The sequence below is a fragment of the Anomalospiza imberbis genome, chromosome 27, assembly GCF_031753505.1.
Source record: "Anomalospiza imberbis isolate Cuckoo-Finch-1a 21T00152 chromosome 27, ASM3175350v1, whole genome shotgun sequence".
Lineage (NCBI taxonomy): Eukaryota > Metazoa > Chordata > Aves > Passeriformes > Viduidae > Anomalospiza > Anomalospiza imberbis.
In genome coordinates, this window is record NC_089707.1 from 3,342,410 (window position 1) to 3,362,727 (window position 20,318).

Here is a 20,318-nt window from a genome sequence, read left to right on the forward strand (position 1 = left end):
CATTGACTTTATTCCACTGACTTTATTTATTTCATTGACTTTATTCCACTGACTTTATTTATTTCACTGACTGTATTTCACTGACTGTATTTATTTCACTGACTGTATTTCACTGACTGTATTTATTTCACTGACTGTATTTATTTCACTGACTGTATTCCACTGACTGTATTCCACTGACTGTATTTATTTCATTGACTTTATTTCACTGACTTTATTTATTCCACTGACTGCATTTCACTGACTGTATTTCACTGACTGTATTCATTCCACTGACTTTATTTATTTAATTGACTTTATTCCACTGACTTTATTTATTCCACTGACTCTATTTCACTGACTGTATTCCACTGACTGTATTTATTCCACTGACTGTATTTCATTGATTTTATTCCACTGACTTTATTCCACTGACTTTATTTATTCCACTGACTGTATTCCACTGACTCTATTCCACTGACTTTAATTGCATTGGAACCCTTTTTGAGAGGCCAAAACTTAAAATGTTCCAATGGAACACACACACACAAAATAAATTAACTGTACTAAACGTGTAGTAGAAAAAGCTTCCAAAATTGACAGCACTGAGATTAAGGGTGTGTAGTTTAAATAAAAATGTGTAATATCACGGGGTAGAAAACTTGGAGTTTAGACTTTTAGAATATATTAACATATATATATATAGAGAGAGCAAAATAATAGTTTTAAGGCAGAAACTTCTTCACGAGTTTAGGTAGCATTTTGTAATTAGAAAATTGCCGAGTTCGAGTGATTAGTTATTGAATTAGAAATAAAAAATAATTTGTGTTATTTCTTAATTACTTAGTTAAACCTTGAAAGACCTTGTAGGAAAAAAAAAACAATTAGCCGATTTATAACTCATTAGTAGAATACTACACAACTCACTACTAGCGAGACTGTAACATAAATTAAAAAAAAATAAAATTTAGCCTGAACGCAAAACACCATCTCAAATACCTTCAATGCCGACCTCAACCGAACAACAAAAAAAGGGACAAAGCCGCACACTTCGCGGTTTGATTGTCAATTTTTAATCGTTATTTAATTGTCGCCGCCCCCTCCCCTCACGCCCCGCGTGACCGCCGCCGCGCGCCGTCTCCACGGCGACGGGGCCGTAAAGCGCGGGCGCGCGGGTGTCGCAGCTGTCGGGCGGGCCGCGCGGCGCGGCCCAGCGGGCCGGGGAGCCGCGGCCATGGAGATGCCGCTGCCGCCCGAGGGTGAGGGGCGGCCGGGGCCTTCGGGGGGAACGGGGGGCGGCCGCGGGAACGGGGAGGGAGCGGGGAGAGCGGTGGGGAGTGACGGCGCTGCGTCCCCACAGACCAGGAGCTGCGGAATGTCATCGACAAGCTGGCGCAGTTTGTGGCGCGGAACGGGCCCGAGTTCGAGAAGATGACGATGGAGAAGCAGAAGGAGAACCCCAAATTCTCCTTCCTCTTCGGGGGCGACTTCTACGGCTACTACAAGTACAAGCTGGCCCTGGAGCAGCAGCAGCGTGAGTGGGGCCTGCGGCTCGGGCAGGGCCGGCTCGGGGCTGCCTCCCTCCCCGGGGTCGGCTGTCTCGGGGTCGGCCGGCGGAGACACTTTTGTCTCTCCTGGCCTCGTCCTGCTCCGCCGGGACCGCCTGGCAGCCTCTTCCTGCGCTCGGCGTTCCCGGTGGTTGGCTCGGCGCTGCCCGCGGCTCCTCACGGCCCCGCGGGTGGGTTGGGGGCGGGCAGGGGGAGCCGCAGGGACGGGCAGCGTGGTGAGACCGAGCTCAGCAGCTGCAGAGCCGGAGCTCGGCTTGTCCTGCAGTCGTCCCTCTGGAAGTGCACAGGGAGTTGCTGGCTCTCCTCTTTGGCACCGTCCGCCCGTGATTTTGCGTTAAGTGTAGAATCATAGGGTGTGCTGAGTTGGAAGGGACCCATCAGGATCATCGAGTCCAACTCCTGGCCCTGCGCAGGACACCCCAAGAATCCCAGCAAGTGTTTGAGAGCGTTGTCCAAGCAGCTCTGGAGACCCCTCTCACCCCCTCAGAGTGAGGGTCTGTTTGGAGCCGGTGCCATTTTCACCCGTGGGCTGGTGGTAGCAGGTTTCTCTGGGAGCTTTACATTCCAAGTTTATTCTGTCTGATAGTGTTGTGCAAGCAAAGCCAAGATATCGAGGCTTCCGCACAGATCCAGCCCCTGCCACAGCCATCGCTCCCGCCGGCTGCGCCCATCCCGGCCCCTCAGGGCACCCCATCTGTGGAGGAGCTCATCCAGCAGAGTCAGTGGAACCTGCAGCAGCAGGAGCAGCATCTCCTCGCTATGAGACAGGTTGGTTTGAGATCGACACTCATCTCGTGTGTCCTGGCCTGTGTCAGTGGCTGCAGCAATTAGGAGTGAAGGGGGAGAGAGGATGGTTTGCCGCTCAGCGGTGCTGGAGGTGAGGAGAAGGGATGTTGCTCTCCTTGTTTTTGTTGTGTGGCAAATGCCATCGTTCCCCTGGAATGGATGTATCTGGTGTGTAGGTTGGGTTATCATTGCATATGGATTATATTATTATGGGATGAGTGATCTGTAATTAGAACCTTCTATTTGCTCTTTGGAAAATCTTGTTAGTTTTAGAATGGAATGAATTGTGGCTGCTTTAACCTTGGTTTAACGCTGCAGATTGCTGGGAACTGCAAGATGTTCCAGTTTGTAATATTCCCACTTAGATGTGATTAGGGATGGAGAGGAACTGTGTGCTATCAACTAACTGATTTTTGCAGGAGATGTTTAGCTGTTAAAGCTGCCGAAAACAAAACTGAAGAGTTCCCTGTGCTTTGGTTATGTTCCTTACGTTTAGGAGCTTCTTACAATTATTTTTTATTACATGATAGATTTTAGAAGTAGAAATAAACTGGACTTCTCTGTAAAAATATGAAGAGTCTTTCCAGAACCATTTCAAGTGAAACACTTTCATGAGGTCACACTGCTTGTAAAGAATTTTGGTCCTTGAGATAGCCACTTAGGTCCAACAGGATAAGGATACATCAGCTTCATTCTTTAAAGGAATTTTAGATATAATGTAATTCTTTCTCTTTTTTGTTTGCTTCTGGGTTTTTTTTTTGTTTTTTTTTTGTTTGTTTGTTTTTTATCAGGAACAAGTCACATCAGCAGTAGCCCTTGCAATCGAGCAACAAATGCAAAAGGTTTTGGAGGAAACCCAGTTAGATATGAATGAATTTGACAACTTGTTGCAGCCAATAATTGACACTTGCACGAAAGATGCAATCTCAGTAAGTGATCTGAATCTGCACAGGGGTTTGGTGGTGCTGTGGGTTCCTTTGAATTTTGAGATTCTCTGTACACTAACAGCTTTATATCTGTGTTGTGTGGCAGGTAAAATGAAAGCTGTTACCTGAAAAGTCCCCTTCCTGCAGTTAGTTCACAACTAGAGGAAGCCCATGTTGTGGGAACGCATCAAACTGACTTAAAATATTTTAAAATTTGCTTTTCTAAGGCTGGCAAGAACTGGATGTTTAGTAATGCCAAGTCTCCTGCACACTGTGAGTTGATGGCCGGGCACCTGCGGAACCGGATAACGGCGGAAGGAGCTCACTTCGAGCTGCGCCTGCACCTCATCTACTTAATCAATGATGTTTTGCATCACTGGTAAGAATTCAGTTCTGGGTTTCAGTTTGCTCTTTTGGTTAATTTCAGGAAGATTCTCTTCTAGATACAGTGTTGGTTCATTGGTTTGACTAGTCACTTCATCTTTTTAACATATTAATTGATTTGATCTAGTGCTTTAGTAATCAAATTTAGGTAAAACCATTTTACCTACTGTATTTTTCCTCCAGACAAAATTTTACAATAAAGTTGTTAGGGAGACAACTCTCTATTTTGTGATTCCACTACTTTTAGTATAGCAGAAGTTGAGGTGAATTGCATATTCCAATGCACTTAATGTTAGAGTGAAAAAGATAACTTTTCTTCTTCTAATTATTTTCTTGAAGCCAGCGGAAGCAAGCACGAGATCTTCTGGCTGCTTTACAGAAGGTGGTTGTGCCTATTTATTGTACCAGTTTTCTAGCAGTGGAGGAGGATAAGCAACAGAAAATTGCCAGAGTGAGTATCTGGTTCTGGTTTAACTGTGACTTTTGCTTTGTTAGGTTGGTGCTATGTAAATTCACAACTAGGCAGCTGCAAGAAGATCACTGAGATTTTTCTGGTCTGATTGTCTTAATAAAGTCTATTATAGCAGGTGCTGTAGTTCACATTTAAAATAGAACTTCAAAGTACCTAGGCTTCATTTAAGAGTTATCACAATGATGAATGTATCTGAATCTTTAGTCATTCAAAATAAATATGAAAATCCTAGGTCTTATGAAAAGCTGAAGACACAAAAATGCTGTAGCTCAGTTTTTCTTTGATTGTTCATAATTTCTAAGACCCTTTCACTCTTATTCATGCAGCTTCTTCAGCTATGGGAGAAAAATGGGTACTTTGATGAGTCCATTATTCAGCAGTTACAAAGCCCAGCTCTTGGACTTGGCCAGTACCAGGTTAGCCACAAAAATATCAGTTTTCTTATTTATGCAAATATTCTGAAAATTACTTTCCTTTTCAAAGGATAATGTTAATTTCTGTCCCCCATCCCCTCCTTTGAAGTTGCTTCCAAGAGATTACAAAAAATAATGTAAAATATAACCTTGTTATTTCAAACATTTAATAATCCAGGTGCTGATATGTTCCTGGATACAGGATACAGACTGATACAGTCCTGTACATATTTGACAGTGTCTTGTATAGCAGGGAGTGTTTGGTTAAAAAGAAACAAGCAAACATGGCTTTAAATTGGATACATTGAATATAAAAATTGTTGTGGCAGCAGGAAAGTTTCCTTTTTTATTATTAATAATGAATGCTGTTGATTTGAGCTGTATTGGAAAGACAGTACTAAAGATGGTGGGTTCCAGGCTGCAGAGAATATTTTGGAAATTTCCACAAAGCTTCATAATGAGACTGGGTGGTTCTGCCACCCTCATCCTGCATCCTCATGTGTTTTTTGGGAAGGGCAATACAGGGAATTCTGAACAAGTGGGTAGGGTAGGTATTATAGGTGCGGTGTTCACTTGTTCTCCTTCATTTCTTTTATCAGGCAAATTTGATCACTGAATATGCAACGGTTGTCCAGCCTGTGCAAGTGGCTTTCCAACAGCAGATTCAGAACCTGAAAACTCAACACGAGGAGTTTGTGAACAGTTTAACACAGCAGCAGCAGCAACAGCAGATCCAAATACCCCCACTAGAGAACGAGGTGAAATCAACACCCCCACCTCAAGCCCCCACAGCAGCCCCAGCCTCAGCTCCACCATCTGTTCCAGTCACACAAGCAGGTACTGAGCTGATTTTTTTTTTCCCCTCCCTTTATAATAATGAGGCACAATGCACTGCTGGTTGGTTCAGGCAAAAGCTTGAATCTGTTCAGAGCCTTGCAGCGTCTGCAGGCTGATGCTTGAGTATAAAAAGAACCAAAGAGATGAGTGTAAAATGGATCAGAAATCCTGTCTCCCAGTAATTAGATTTCTGCAGAAGGAATTCATCTGGAGCCTGGTGTGCTGGTGTTTTATTAACTGCAAGTGAATTTGATGCTGACAATAGTCTCTAAATTGTTCCAGATGATGGTAAATCTCAGCTGCCTCTGGCTGGTTCTACAGAGTATGACACAACTGGGTCTGGAGTGCAGGATCCTGCCTCGGGTGGACCACGTGGGCCTGGATCTCATGACCAGATTCCCCCAAATAAACCACCCTGGTTTGACCAACCTCACCCTGTTGCGCCATGGGGTCAACAACAGGTAAGAAACAGTTCTGAAAACAGATGTGGAAGTTCAGAATGACTGTCTTGGTTATGGAGGTAGGGAATGACCACCTTGGTTGTGGAAGTGCAGTGAAAAGCTAGAAAGAAGCTGTGAAAGTTAGAAATCCAGATTTCAATGCCATTATCACTCTGAGTGCAGTTAAAGGCTTTTGCCTTTAATCATATTAATCATGTTAATCATATTTCTATTCCTATGAACAAGAGCTCTTTGGTTCAGTAACAGGTTGGTCTTTTCCCATCTTTTTTCTGAAGCCGCAGTCATTCAGACTCGTATTTGAAATGTTCTTTCACTTGTGCATGTTGCCTATGGGCTATATTTCCTCAAGAAGTATGTTACTGTGTTCTTCATTCCTGTAACCAAATGACCAGGCTTCTGTCCTTCACCTCCAGGGACCACCTCACTGTCCTCCCTGGAATAACAACCACGAAGGCATGTGGAACGAACAGAGAGATCAAGGCTGGAACAATCAGCGAGAGACCCCTTGGAACAACCAGCCTGATCCTTCTTGGAACAACCAGTTTGAAGCACCGTGGAACAACCAGCATGAACAGCCTCCATGGGGTGGGGGTCAGAGGGAACCTCCATTTCGAATGCAGCGGCCACCTCACTTCAGAGGCCCATTTCCTCCACATCAGCAACATCCCCAATTCAACCAGCCCCCGCATCCGCATAATTTCAACCGCTTTCCACCTCGCTTCATGCAGGATGATTTTCCACCTCGCCATCCCTTTGAAAGGCCTCCTTATCCTCATCGTTTTGATTACCCCCAGGGGGATTTTCCTCAAGGTAAAGTGTGTACCAGGCCAGGTTTTCTTACGTTGTAATGCTGATTGCCATTACAAAATTATTTAGTGATTTGGGGTGACAGTTTATCCTTGGTGGACTCTTGTGATTTTACTAAGAAATGTTTAGTTTTGGGAGCTACTGCTAAGAACTCAGTAGGAAACGCATGCACAGTTGGATTCTTCCTTGCTTTTTGAGTCTTCCCTAATGGATAAGAAATTGTAGTCCAAATTCAAGTCAGCATCTCTACAGGCACCTCTTTTGCAACTACTTCCCTTTAAAAGTAGTAAGTTCAAAGGTGAGAAGCAGCATTTTCTTGTAAATTTGATCACCTGCACATCAGCCCGTAGGTGAGAGCTGATGAGAGCTGTGACCTGAGTAGATGGAGGAAGTTAAGAGGAAGGCTGAAAGGACTTGTTCCTGTGTGTACACTCATTTGTTATTTCTTTTTATTTTGACTGCCAAGCTCTCTAGTTTTGTGCCTTTAATGTCGTGTGGCTTGGTAGTGTGTGTGGTGCAGTGATCCCTACCTCCCGTTCTTCCTCCTCATTGGGTCTGTTCTCCTGTTGGAACCTGCTGCTGGCCTGCCTGGCCAGAGGTAGTTTCCATTTCACCTGCAGGAGTTATTGTTACTCTGGAATGATCCTTGTCAGTGTGAAGGCCAAAGATCACCCTGGTTCTGTGTGACAAGTCATTTAGAAAATAGATGATGTTTCTGTGTAGGAGTTGCTACGTTAATCCTAAAAGTTTCTCAATTTTACAAGTCCAAAAATGGTTGAAAACCAGTGGATTAGAGTTTATATATTTAGGATTGAGTTTAATTTCTTTAGTAGAGATTGTTCCCTTTTTTTCCCTTGAGTTTTATTGCTTGGGTGTTTCTCTTAAGAACTGTGGTAGTGAGTAGGGAGAAAGGGAGAATTCCCTCTTGTCCAAGGGAGTTTAGAATTAGATGCTCGGTTTTGGATTCTAGTGGTGATTTAAAATCCCTGTTGTTTGATGCAAAGTTGTTGGAGGAAGGGATCTACTAAACCAGATGGTTAAAATTAGGAAAGCAGTGAATCATGGTCGATACAGACTCTACTCAAGTTCTGATGACAGTCAAATAGTACCAGCTCGAAACTGGGAAGTGGCTGCAATGGCTTTTTCTGGAAAAACTGTTAATTCTGCTGCAAATGGTGTTGATTTTCAGTCTTGCATTTTTCTCCATAGAGTGCAGTGAGTTCAGCAGGGTCTCCTGGCGTTCATGGCGTTTGTCCATCAGTGGTTGGATGAGTGTCACTCAGTTCCCTGTTTTAACAGAATTATTATCTCTACCTCTTCTCCAAATTAATTTCTTGTCACCCAATGATGACAGTTAATTGCTGTCATATGTATTTCTTCATATATGTTGATTTAGCAGAGAGACAAAGCTAATTACAGGTCCAAGCTGAGCCACGATTGTGCACTTAGCTTCAGAAATCAATCCCACCAGTAGCTGCCCTGCTGCGTCTGAAACATTTTGTTCTTGACTGTGTCTTTTTTGTGGTCCTTTTGACCACAGTATGTCCCAAAGGAAGCAGTGGCTTGGGGCTGAAATATCCTGTTGTCTAGAGAGTGGTTGCTGTGGCCAGGGAGGTAAATGCACTGCAGGGTTTTCTTGAGTGTGGACCTGTAGCCAGCCTCTGGTCCTTCAGTTCTGGTGCTTTCCTGGATCTGCTGAGATTGGGTTTTAGGATAAATGCAGTAATTGAAGTAACATCTCTGATTGCCTTCCTTCCTTGACAGCTAAATAAAACATTTTAACCCTCCCACTCTGCAGAAATTGGACCTCCTCATCATCATCCTGGTCACAGATTGCCTCATCCCGGTATCAGCGAGCATCCTCCCTGGGGAGGGCCACAGCACCCTGACTTTGGGCCTCCCCCACATGGATTTAACGGGCAGCCCCCTCACATGCGGCGCCAAGGGCCCCCTCACATGAACCACGATGATCCCAGCCTGGTGCCAAATGTTCCCTACTTCGATCTTCCTGCTGGCCTGATGGCTCCACTTGTCAAAGTAAGTGCTTGCTATGGGACTCATTCAAACCAGGACACTGGTGGGATTAACAGATCCCAAACCTCTTGTTGTTGTTAGGGACAGTTCAACATCAATGTGTATGATTTCAAATCCTTCCATCCAACAAACCAGTTGTGTAGGGTATAAGAGCAGGAGTAGTTTGGGGGACTAGCTAGTGAAAATGGTGAGAATTTTTGTGTGTTGTGTGCTAGAGGAAGCTGGTTGAACTCACAGCTTGAAAGAGTAAATTATACTTGAAAGTCTGACCCCTGTTTGTAGGAAATGGAAATCCCCAGTGATTTCCAGAGGGACAGAGAGACCTCACAGGTCTGATGGGGGCACTGTACTAACTCTTCATAATCAGAATTCTCTTGAAGACATTTTACAGTATCAATATTATATAGACAAAGAATGATAGAGAACAGGAAACATACCTGTATCGGCATCTTCAGGGATATTTACATTTGTGTATTCTGTATTTGAGATGACCAAATAAGCCTCTTCCATCTCTTTGTGTTATTCTCATACACCAGTTTGTGCCTGGCTTCCATGCAGACACATTAGCACAAAGGTGGATGAGATCTGCATTTTATCTACCTGGTGACCCACTTGAAACTGCAACCTGTGCAGTGCAGGCTTTTCTCAGAGAGCTCACAATAATGATAGCACGAGGAAGCATTGGGTCATCTGCAGAATCCTTATTTCCAGATCATTTTTTATCCAGTATTGAAATTTGAGATCTCTACACAGCTAAATCTGTATTTAACTCTTCAGGTAGCCACCCCATGACACATGACACAAATGTAATTTGTTTTGTTTCCGGCAGCTTGAAGATCATGAGTATAAACCTTTAGATCCTAAAGATATACGTCTTCCACCTCCAATGCCCCCCAGTGAGAGACTCCTGGCTGCAGTTGAGGCATTTTATAGTCCACCATCTCATGACAGGCCTAGAAACAGGTAAGAATAGGTGTAGCCAATAAAACGGTAAAGAAAATGCCCTAAGAAGGTGCCTCAGACCACCAAGTGCCTCCCTCTCTTTTGCCTGTGTCTTGGTTCTCCTAATGCTCTTCTTGTATTGCAACTGCACTTGCTGTTTGATCTTATACTGAGATTTGCAAGACAGTTTTGCCCAGACCCTTTGTTCTGTACAAAATCAGGTGAAAATCCTTAAGGTCAGCACTGAAGTGGAATTCACACGTGTGGGTTCTGTGTGGTTGATTTGTTGCAGTGAAGGATGGGAGCAGAACGGACTGTACGAATTCTTCAGAGCTAAAATGAGAGCAAGGCGGAGGAAAGGTCAAGAGAAGAGAAACAGGTGAGAGTTCCTGTGTGCCACCTTCTGCTGTGTGCTGTTCAAGGTGCTTGGGCTAAATGCAGAGGGAAAGTCTGTTCAGCAACATGCTGATGGAATAAGTGAGTTTCATTGTGCTGGGATTTCTGTCTAATCTGCAGAAAATGGACATGGCATGGGTTGCCCAGAGCAGCTATGGCTGCCCCATCCCTGGAAGTGCCCGAGGCCAGGTTAAATGGGGCTTGGAGCAGCCTGGTCTTGAGGAAGGTGTCCCTGCCCAATGGCAGAAGTTGGAACTGGATGAGCTTTAAGGTCCCTTCCAACTCAAACCGCTTTGTGATTCTGTGAAACAGTTTTTTACACTCAAGCTTTCACTTTCACTGCAGAAGCAGTGCTTGTGTGTAATTTGAATTTGATCAGGAGTAGGTTTGTGTTCCTGGTGCTTCTCCGTGGAATCTCACTGGAGTTTCTCTGCTCATTTGTGCAGTGGGCCCTCTCGGTCTCGCAGTCGGTCTAAAAGCCGAGGTCGTTCATCTTCCCGGTCTCACTCACGATCTTCAAAATCATCTGGCTCCTACTCGAGATCCCGCTCCCGCTCTTGCTCTCGATCGCGATCCTATTCTCGCTCACAGTCCAGGTAGGGCACAGGGGGCTGAACCTTGGAAGTGGGGGAGTTGGAGAACCCCAGCCCTGGAGGCTGGCCCAAGGATCTGCGGGGGTTGCTCTGGTAACTCGTGTGCTCTCCCTTTCAGAAGCCGGAGCAGGTCCCGCTCCTCTCACAGCCGATCGCGGTCTCGGTCGCGGTCTCGCTCCAAATCGTACTCGCCAGGAAGGCGGCGCCGTTCCCGCTCTCGCAGCCCCACTCCTCCGTAAGCTCTGCTTTGGTCCCGTCTCCTTTTACCTGGGCTGTTTGAACAGAGAGCCTGCAGGGGCACTGCCTCGTTACCAGGCGAGAATTAGCGTTTCAACAAAGAGCAGAAAAGATGATGGAGAGCAGATTTAGAAACAATTTATCTGCTCTATGGGCTTGTAGAGAGAATATTACTTTATTGTGGTGGCTTTTTATTTCAACAAAACTGCGTGCAAGTGTGAAGTCTGTGTATGCCTTCATTGGGAGCAGGAGTAATTCTCTACGTGCTCCACTGGGAAGAGTACAGTGTTTGATTTCCCTTGTGCCGAGAAGCAGGTGATGTGTTTCTGGCACCTCAATAACTGCATAAACTGATGGCTTTAATAAAGAATAGCTTAGTAGAGTGGAGGGAATTGTGTTGGCTGTTAATGTTTAACAGAATAGAACTGACTGCGTTTTGTGTCAGAATCGTATCACTGGTTCTTAATTTGTTCTTATTTTCTTAGTTCTTCTGCTGGTTTGGGCTCCAGTTCCGGGCCTCCTATACCAGAATCGAGACTTGGAGAAGAAAATAAAGGCCATCAAATGCTAGTGAAAATGGGTAAGATGCTGTTCTAGAATCTTACACAAGCCAGGAAACAAAATTAGACACTGAAGTCTTAGATATAATTAATGCATGGTCATAAGGAATTATTCCTTGGCATTCCAAGGTCAGCATAAAAATATTAAGAGATGTAAGTATATGGAGCAATGATAGTTGCCTTTCTGAGAAAGATACAGAAAGACAGGGATGTGAGCTTGGCTTCAGATAGAACTCACCCTACCCAAAGTATTTTATCTCCCTGCAGTGCAGGTCAGCAGCGTTGGCTGGACAGATTGAACTTGCACTGCCTTTCTTCTTATCCTCCTAACAGTTTTTAGGGATACTGCTGCAGTCAGCTCCTAGAATCTCTGCATATTAATGCTTTTGAAATAAATGGGACAGTTCATGTGTTGTTTCAGGTTATCTGTTCCCATCCTGCTTTATCAAACTGATGCTGTCTTTGGTTGTTTCCAAAATGTCCGTGTTTGTCTTCACAATTCTAATAATAAAAAAACAGTGAAAGGATTGCAATGTTGTATCCTTGCTGCAGGATGGAGTGGATCTGGTGGATTGGGAGCCAAGGAACAAGGAATTCAAGATCCAATTAAAGGAGGTGATATCCGAGACAAATGGGATCAGTACAAAGGAGTGGGAGTTGCATTGGACGACCCTTATGAAAACTACAGAAGAAATAAAAGTTACTCATTTATCGCACGCATGAAGGCCAGGGATGAATGTAAGTGAATGTTTCTCAGCAATTTAGAAACCTCTATGGACTTGAAAGTGATTTTTGCAAACCCAAATCAAAATATCAGTAACTCTTAATTTTTTCTAATGTAACTGATACAGTAAAACAACAGGTAAGTGGACATGTACTCTGATTAACCCAGCAGGTTTTCCTGTTTAGGCATTTCTGGAATGCTAATTCATTCATGTGTTCTGTGTAAGTCACTTCCTGGCTGCAATATTGAGCATCTGCATCTTTGGATGTTGCCCCACAAAAACTTGGAGCAGTCACAAAGTTAGTGGAGGGGCAGCTGTGCCACACAAGGGACAGCTGCCACAGCAGGGAGGTCCTTGTGGTTGGAACCAAGGCCATGCTTACTGTTTACCCCTGCCCTATTCAGAGTTTCCTACCATTAGTGTCACGTTCTGCCAAAGCCAGAATTGGTAATAAATTCCCTGTAGTGCAGGAAGGGTTCAGAAAAAGACAATTACCCAAATGATGGATTTTTGCAGAGTCTGTGATACGCTGAACATTGGCACTTGCCAACAGCTAAAAGGAAAAAGCTGGCATGCTCAATGAAATGTCACTTCTTCCTCTATATCTGTGCAATCAAATGGGTTCAAATAATGCCCATAAGGAAAAATTCCTTATTAACAGAACCCTCATTCCACCAAACACTTCAGACAGCTTAGGTAACTGTGGAATGTGTAAGAACTCTTCTCCCTATTGTTTCAGTGAAGTGTGAAACACAAGACCCTTCACCACCTGAGTAAGACTCTCTGAAGAAAGATATCTTGCATCTTCTGCAAAACATTAAACTTTTAGAAATCCGGATTAAAGTCTGGAGGAAGTGACAAATGAATTACTTTTAAAACTATGGTGAAAAATGGAAAGCTATGACGTACTTCAACACTTGTCAATTAGGGCTTAAAAAATGCCAGTTGTTACTATGACATGTCTAGCAAGTTTAAAAATTTCCATTTATCTTGCAAAACTTCCTAATTAGTTCCCCATTTTATAGTAGAATTAAACCCCACTCAGGCTGTTCCTGGTGCAGGACTGTGCCTCATTCATTCCTGTGGAATACAGACATTATCTGATGTGGTTGTACATTCTCTAGTTCCATAATGTATGTTTATTTCTCTCAAAAGGTTAATTCTGTTTGAAGTGGAGGGGTGCTGCCTTGGGATCAAGTCAGACTGATGCTGAGCAGTGTATCCTAATGTCTAAATGGGGAATGAAGCATCTAGTTCCAGTGCAGGTGACCTCTGAGCACTGTGCAAGCTTTTAGAACCTTCCACCCACCTCCAGGCCCCGCCCAGCAGCTGCTGCAGCCGCCACTCGGGGCAGGACACAAGGGGCAGTTCTCTGGTAGCTTTCCCAGCACTCTGAGGGATGGGCGATGCTTTGTAACGGAACACGGTCTTTGAGCTTTTTATATTTTTGTATATACCCTTTAATAAAAGCTAATTAGTTCAATAGAAAGAGAATCCATTTTCTCTGCTCTACACGTTTCTATCAATGAGATGTTCTTGGAAACTTGATGGAATCTAAATGAAAAAAAGAAACAAACCTTTTGTAACTGTTTCCAGAGACCACCAGCTAGAGCTGTTAGGCCCTTACACTGCACTTCCACTCCCCAGGTCTGCGTGGCGGTTCCCTTTTCCAGTTGTTTGTTTGTAGAGCAAAAACCCTGTTAAAACCATTCAGTTAATAAGGTGGAATATCAGTTTGTGGTAGATCTACTGTAGTTGTGGAACTGTACCTGTCTGTGAATCAGCATACAACACCTGTATGTTACCAACTTGTGAATGTTGTTGTTTTGCCTTCCAATAAACAATTTTTTTAAAATAAAGATTCAGCTGAGATTTCCTGTACCTTGTTTGGAATTTCTCTTCATAAACACAGCCAAGTGTGTGTTTGGTTTTGTTGTAATCTGACAAGGCTGATTATATAGAAAAGCTGTTTGGATGATGGCACTGAAGTCAGGATATGGTAATTTTCTGCCGTGGTTGTATTTGTCAGGGGCTGTAGTACAGACTTTCACTTCTACCACCATCATAGGTGAGATCACAGATCTCACAATTCACTGGATAAATGCATGCACTGTGATGACTTATCGTAGTCCCACTAGACAGAAGTGTTACCTTGATGTCTCTTTTGCTGATATAGTCTGGCTGAAGGTTCCTGCATATCCCTGTATGGTGTACATAAGTAAAACATTCAGGTATAGAAAAGTAAATGATATATAATAATTAGCAACTTGTACTAACTACTTTATACTAACATAGCAGTTTGTATGAATCCTTCCAGTACAGTTTTTAACCTTTTATCTGTGCAACTTGGAAAGGTTTCTTGTTTCAGCCTTAGAGCTGTGAATATAAATGTCACTTAAAGTTCAATAACTGTCCAAGCAGTTATTTCTCCTGGGCTCTCCGAATTTCTTCAAGTGCTTGCTCAATTGTTAGAGGTGGGGATTTGTTATTCTTGATGTACTGCAAAAAAAAAAAAAAAAAAGTTAATAAGCTAATGTCTTCATTATGTAGATTATTATTTATTAAATAGTAGAAAGCAACTAAAGATACCTGCACGTTTCTGTACTAGCAACAAAAAGTGACCCTTCTGTTGCAGCATCTGAATGATCCCTGCTCATTTGAGGACAGCTAAATGCTACAGCAGAAACCTTAATCTTTAAAAACTATGCCCTCCAGCAGGACTTCAGTCTTTTTCTTTTAAACTTATTAATTAATCATATGCAGAGAAATTAGGTTTGCTGCAAGTACCACAAGCGTTTGGAAAGGAATACACGCTCAGTCTCTGGTTTGTCATAAATACCTCTTTAGCCTCTTCCAGGGTATGGTAGTGGAACTTCTCATGCTCCAGTGACTCCACGAGGGCTGTGTGAAGGTGGTGAACGCTCTCCACAAACTGCTGGGTCAGCATCAGGTGCTGCTTGCACATGGCGTGCAAGACGAGGACCGAGGGGCTGTATGCGGTCAGGGCTGTGAGAAAGGGACAGGGTGCACTGCGGTGAGGCACGGCTGCCAGCAAGGGCTGAGCAAAGCAAGCCAGGCTCAGGTGCAGAAAATGGAGTAAGAAAGAAGAACAAATGTGGGTTTGGTACCTTCTACTGCATCCACGCTGATCACGTGACTGGCAATTGGCACTGGATCGATGTAGCTGGTTCCCAGAGCGGGGCCGAGCACTGCAGCGGGGTTTGCTGTGCATAGGATAGCATCACAATTACTGCCCGGGCAGAGGGGAAAGGTTTAGTGCTGCTGCTTAGCTCTTCTGCAGTTTCTTGGGACAGCAGCTGCCCTAAAACCACTGTACAGCCTAACAGGAGAACTCTGTCAGCCAAAAACACGTTGACATAGTTATACAACTTCCACAGTTTCTTTACTATTAGGCTCACAACACCATTGCAGAAGGCACCTTTTCTAACCCTAGGCAGAGCAAAAGTAAAGACTTTTGTACTCAATGCTGCTGTTTTCAAGCACACTCAAGTTTCTACTTTGTCCTCGGGTGTGGCAAGGAATGGTGGCTCTTAGCACTTTTTCCTTTTAGTAAAGAGATGTAGGCAGGGAGCTAGTCCTCAGGATGTGAAAGCTCATATCTGATCCTGTCGTGGGGCCATAATGCTTTCCCAAGAAAGAAGTACAATGCAAAAGAACTCTGAATGAGCAATCACTTTAGTAACACTACCAATACCAGCACTAATAATGCTATCATTTACAATAGTAAAGATAACAGAATATTGCCTTTCATTTGAGAGTACTACTCGTGCTATTGTGAGCTCTGTCACTAACACTTGCTCATCCAGCCTCAGGTCCTGTGGGGGGTATTTTTAAGCAAAAAACATTCCTTATTATGATATTCAATCCCATGTAGACAGCAGATTAAAGTGCTGGGCTTTACTTTAGAATTTTTTTTATTTAGCACCAGTGAGGGGAAGCTGTCACTGAAGAAGTGTTACTGTTTAGTAAGAAATGACATAAAGTCATCAGAAGTTTGAGTGGTGTATATAGTGCTCATTTATTTCAGACTGCTCCTTTTTATACATTGTTCCAATACAGGTGGATTTGATTGGTTATTTAGTTAATACATTCCACCTAATTAACAAGACGCCCTTTTATAAACAATCTTTGAGAATAACAAGAAAACAGAGAGTAGGAAAAACAACACCTGCAGGTTGTTTTTAAATATTTGTCTGTCATTGTTTATCTCCAGCTCCCTAAAGTCTCCCAGGCCGATTCTGGGAAAACTTATCTAGTTTTCTCACTCTCTGACCAGGCTGTCACATCCACAAAGAAGTCTCTCCAGGCTGACTGGGCTGGCATATATGGAAGTGTAAAGCCTGCCTAAGGAGGGCAGTAAGTGCTGAACTCACCCTTGGCCCAGCAGGAGGTGAAGGGAGGCTCTGCTGTCTGCACTGCGCTTTCTGTGACGGTCACTCGGTGCCCCCGGCTGTGCTGCCCTGGGGTGACCAACGGGGATGACCCCGAAGATGGGTGTGCTCCAGAACTGCAGCTCTCAGCATGGCTCTCTACAGATCGCCTGTCTGTTGTAGACAGAGACCTTTCAAAGTCTTCAGAATATTCTGAATTAACAGTACTCTCATTCTGATTAAGATAATCCTGTTTGTGTGGAGGGAAAGCTGAGGAAACTCCACTTAAATGTTCAGAGATTTCAGCTTCAGAGACACATTTTTCAACGTCCTCTTCAGAAGAATCACTCACAACAGTTATTGCACTGGTCATTTTTAGAGCAGCCTGGTCCTCTTCCACCAGCAATGTATCTTTTTTCACATATTTCTTTGATTCTTGAGTAAATGGAATGTTTTTTTCCTGTAAAATTATTTATTTTAGAACCTCCACACTCTACCAAAGGCAGACTGGGAATATGTGCTAGTGGGGAATTTCTACTTACTTTCTGCTTTAATTCTTCTGCCTTACTGGTAGTATCTGGTGCCAAATCATCGAGGCTCAGGATATTCAGTCCAAAGTCTGCAAACAAATGACACCTACACATGAGAAATTTGCATGAAAATTACAGTACACTTTCCTGTAAGTGAGAAAAGTGGGGAAAAAAATCAGTACTACCTTCCTAGTTCAGTACTAAAAAGTAATAGCAATCAGTCACTGATTCTTTAACTTCATAGAAACTCCTAAAATTTCCTCCTTTGATCAGCTGATGTTCCTGAAGTTAAAGAGATTTTTGCTGCCCCTCATTTCCAGCTGTTCTCACTCTGACCCATTGGTACAATGTGCCACTGATACAGGAAAACTACTCTAAATGTTCTAATTGTTTTGACATCATGATGTCACCCAGGGCAGCATCATTAATCTGAACCCATTAAGTCAAAAGCTAAGAAAAATACAAACCTATAACACTAGAAAAAAGAAACAGATCAAGATAATTACTTTGATCAGGCCTTGGTCTATGTGAAATTTCACCAGTGAATCCTTTCAAAGTGACTATTTGCCCATGTTTATTAAGAGAATTTATCAGGAGATTATCAGTACAATTCATACTGAGTCTACTGAGACAGTATGTCAGAAAACTTACATTTCAAGCTGCTGCTGGATAGATCTTCTGCATCAGCTCCTTCAGAAAATAATTCATCTAATGACTTTATTTCACTTCTGTCACTTTCAAGGGATTCTTGGATTTGCTTGGTGTAGCCTGCTTGAGACAGAGCACTCTTTACAGTGTTGTTTTTCATGGAAGATGACAGCAATCGAGATCTCGTGGTATGACCTGACAGGTTTCTGCTGGTGGGTGAAGGGGCTGATGAATTAATTCTACCAAACACACTTTTCGCTGAGTCTTTGTTGTGAAAAGAAGATGCTTTAGAAAACTCTGCTGGTGAAACTTCCTTACGAGGTGGAGAAGCCTTTCCTGATGGAACTGGAGTCTTGCTGCCCTGACAGTCCCAAGCGCACCCTGCAAACTGACATCAGGAACCAGGGGTGGTGAGTTTTCTTTCCCAGGGAAAAGGGCTGGTCTTTGTCTCCAGGGGCTGTGGCCCTGAGTGGCCAGCCGCCTCCAAAAAATCCAAACCATCAAAGATGTGTCCCAGACCCAACGTGCCCCCACCTCAAACCTCTGCTGCCCTGACAGTCCCAAGGGAACCCTACAAACTGACATCAGGAACCTGGGCTGGCCACTTTTCTTTCCCAGGGAAAAAAGCTGGTTTTGTCTCCAGGGGCCTGTGGCCCTGAGTGGGCGGCCGCCTCCAAAAAATCTGGACAAGCAAGGATGTGCTTTGAAGAAAATTATAAAGAGATTCATGTGATACTTCATTGTTATGTGTAGATTGCTAAAGGGAGAACAAATCATTGTGGGTAAAATTTAATTAATAATTTTAAGATGTTAAGATGTGAACCTGAATCCTATCATGAGCAAGACACAAATGCAAATTTATAGTTTAGTTGCTGGTGTTATCTAAATAAAAAGACATCAACCAATTAAAACAATTACATAAAAGCATTAATAAAAATACATAATCCAGCAAAGTTTGTATTTACCTTTCTACCCCACTGAGCATCACTTCCCAGAACCTTCAGATTCCCACGTCCACTGGAAAACCCCGAAGAGCTCTCCATCAATTCTCTCATTTCCTCTTCATCACTATCCAGATCAAGCTGTTGTTTAACCATAACACTCCTTTTAGGGCTTTGCATGCTCTCCCCTTCCTCAGAACAGGCATCCCTGCGGGTCCCATTCCCACTGGTGCTACCATAATTCTTCCAGTACTTCCTGCCCCTAGCACCACCTTCATGCCCAGAGGCAGACGAGGTGCACTCCTCAGCCAAAGGCTTCAGGCCCGAGTCAGTGTTCTGCAATTCCAGGTGCTTTTTTTGACCCATGATTTTGCTTTCCAGTTGTGCCACTTTGTCCAGGACCGAGCTCAGCCGCGTGCGGGCGGCGCTGCGCGGAGTGCTCGGGGCTGTACGGCTGCTCCCTGCCCTCACGGCGCCTCCCGGCCTCTGGCCGCGCTGCATCCCTCCAGCGTTTCCATCGCACACCTTCAGGAGCCCGCCGTGGTGGGACGGAGCTCTCCCAGCGCTCCCCAGCTCCGCGTCCACCGCCGTGAGCTCACCGCGGGTGCTGCTCCTGCGGGGTACATGGCTGTGGGCCTGCCAAGAATCACAGAGTCGCTGACCTTAGGAATGAGCTACCATCAGCTTGTGACTGATCCCCACCTTGTTAACCTGACCAAAGCACTGAGTGCCACATCCAGACTTTCCTCCAACATCGCCAGGGATGGTGACTCCACAGGGACGGCGACTCCGCGGGCAGCCCCTTCCAATGCCCGACCACCCTTTCTGTGAAGAAATCCTTTCTGATTTCCAACCTAAACCTCCCGTGGCACAGCTTAAGACTGTCCCCATGTCCTGTCGCTGGTTCCCTGGAGCAGAGCTGGTCGCTACCCGGCTGCACCCTTGGGTAGGGAGCTATAGGAAAGGGCTTGTACAGATCCCTCCCCACACAGCGCACAAACACCGGCCCGTGCCGAGGCTGCCCACACAAACACCGGCCCGCGCCGAGGCTGCCCACACAAACACCGGCCCGCGCCGAGGCTGCCCACACAAACACCGGCCCGCGCCGAGGCTGCCCACACAAACACCGGCCCGTGCCGAGGCTGCCCACACAAACACCGGCCCGTGCCGAGGCTGCCCACACAAACACCGGCCCGTGCCGAGGCTGCCCACACAAACACCGGCCCGCGCCGAGGCTGCCCACACAAACACCGGCCCGCGCCGAGGCTGCCCACACAAACACCGGCCCGCGCCGAGGCTGCCCCCACAAACACCGGCCCGCGCCGAGGCTGCCCAGGCACTGACTGAGACAGGGCGCCGGTGCCTCACCTGCCCTCGGCCCGCGGGTGCCCGAGAGATCGCGGCCATCCGGGAAGGGACAAGACAGAGCTGAACGGCGCAGGACGGACGGGACAGGGTCGGAGAGAACGCCGTCGGGTCCGCCCAGCCCCAGGCGGCGGAGGCTTCTCTGGGCCGGGCGGTGCGCGGCCGGGTCCTGGAGTCCGCGACTCCCCAATATCCCGCCCACTCATTGGCTCCGAGCAGCGATTCGGCGCGGCCAGCCAATCACAAGCAGGTTTACAGCCGCCGGCAGCGGGAGCCCCGACTACAAGCCCCAGCATGCCTCGGGGTCAATAAATAGGGATTTT

At 45.1% G+C, this 20,318-nt stretch overlaps 2 protein-coding genes across 3 annotated transcripts; one reads left to right on the forward strand and one right to left on the reverse strand.

Annotated features, from left to right (window-relative positions):
- The first annotated feature begins 1,115 nt into the window (after positions 1–1,115).
- Positions 1,116–13,975, forward strand: CHERP (calcium homeostasis endoplasmic reticulum protein). 2 transcript variants are annotated; one of them, XM_068174065.1, is made up of 18 exons: positions 1,116–1,238; positions 1,340–1,513; positions 2,134–2,315; positions 3,125–3,262; positions 3,487–3,638; positions 3,983–4,094; positions 4,442–4,531; positions 5,128–5,365; positions 5,648–5,826; positions 6,240–6,636; positions 8,432–8,670; positions 9,497–9,630; positions 9,902–9,988; positions 10,452–10,601; positions 10,717–10,833; positions 11,321–11,415; positions 11,948–12,133; positions 13,276–13,975. In XM_068174065.1, the coding sequence occupies exons 1-18, from the start codon at positions 1,214–1,216 to the stop codon at positions 13,278–13,280; spliced, it is 2,700 nt and encodes an 899-aa protein (XP_068030166.1). In that variant the 5' UTR covers positions 1,116–1,213; the 3' UTR covers positions 13,281–13,975. The 2 variants fall into 2 exon arrangements, with proteins under 2 accessions (XP_068030166.1, XP_068030165.1); XM_068174064.1 differs by lacking the exon at positions 13,276–13,975 and having other exon boundaries at positions 11,948–12,141.
- Positions 13,853–20,283, reverse strand: C27H19orf44 (chromosome 27 C19orf44 homolog). The gene is made up of 8 exons (XM_068174066.1): positions 19,999–20,283; positions 18,655–19,266; positions 17,693–18,077; positions 17,054–17,130; positions 16,515–16,971; positions 15,249–15,344; positions 14,960–15,126; positions 13,853–14,619 (listed from the first exon to the last, which is right to left on the reverse strand). The coding sequence occupies exons 1-8, from the start codon at positions 20,035–20,037 to the stop codon at positions 14,542–14,544; spliced, it is 1,911 nt and encodes a 636-aa protein (XP_068030167.1). The 5' UTR covers positions 20,038–20,283; the 3' UTR covers positions 13,853–14,541.
- Between the last annotated feature and the right edge of the window lie 35 nt (positions 20,284–20,318).

Bases quoted from the DNA above. Each gene is read 5' to 3' on its own strand.
- CHERP (XM_068174064.1), top strand. From the start codon at position 1,214: ATGGAGATGCCGCTGCCGCCCGAGG. The intron at 1,239-1,339 runs GTGAGGGGCGGC...GCGTCCCCACAG, and splicing joins GATGCCGCTGCCGCCCGAGG to ACCAGGAGCTGCGGAATGTC. The intron at 8,671-9,496 runs GTAAGTGCTTGC...TGTTTCCGGCAG, and splicing joins TGATGGCTCCACTTGTCAAA to CTTGAAGATCATGAGTATAA.
- C27H19orf44 (XM_068174066.1), bottom strand. From the start codon at position 20,037: ATGGCCGCGATCTCTCGGGCACCCGCGGGCCGAGGGCAG. The intron at 16,972-17,053 runs GTAAGTAGAAAT...ATAATTTTACAG, and splicing joins CAGAAGAATTAAAGCAGAAA to GAAAAAAACATTCCATTTAC. The intron at 15,345-16,514 runs GTGAGTTCAGCA...TCCTATGCACAG, and splicing joins CACCTCCTGCTGGGCCAAGG to CAAACCCCGCTGCAGTGCTC.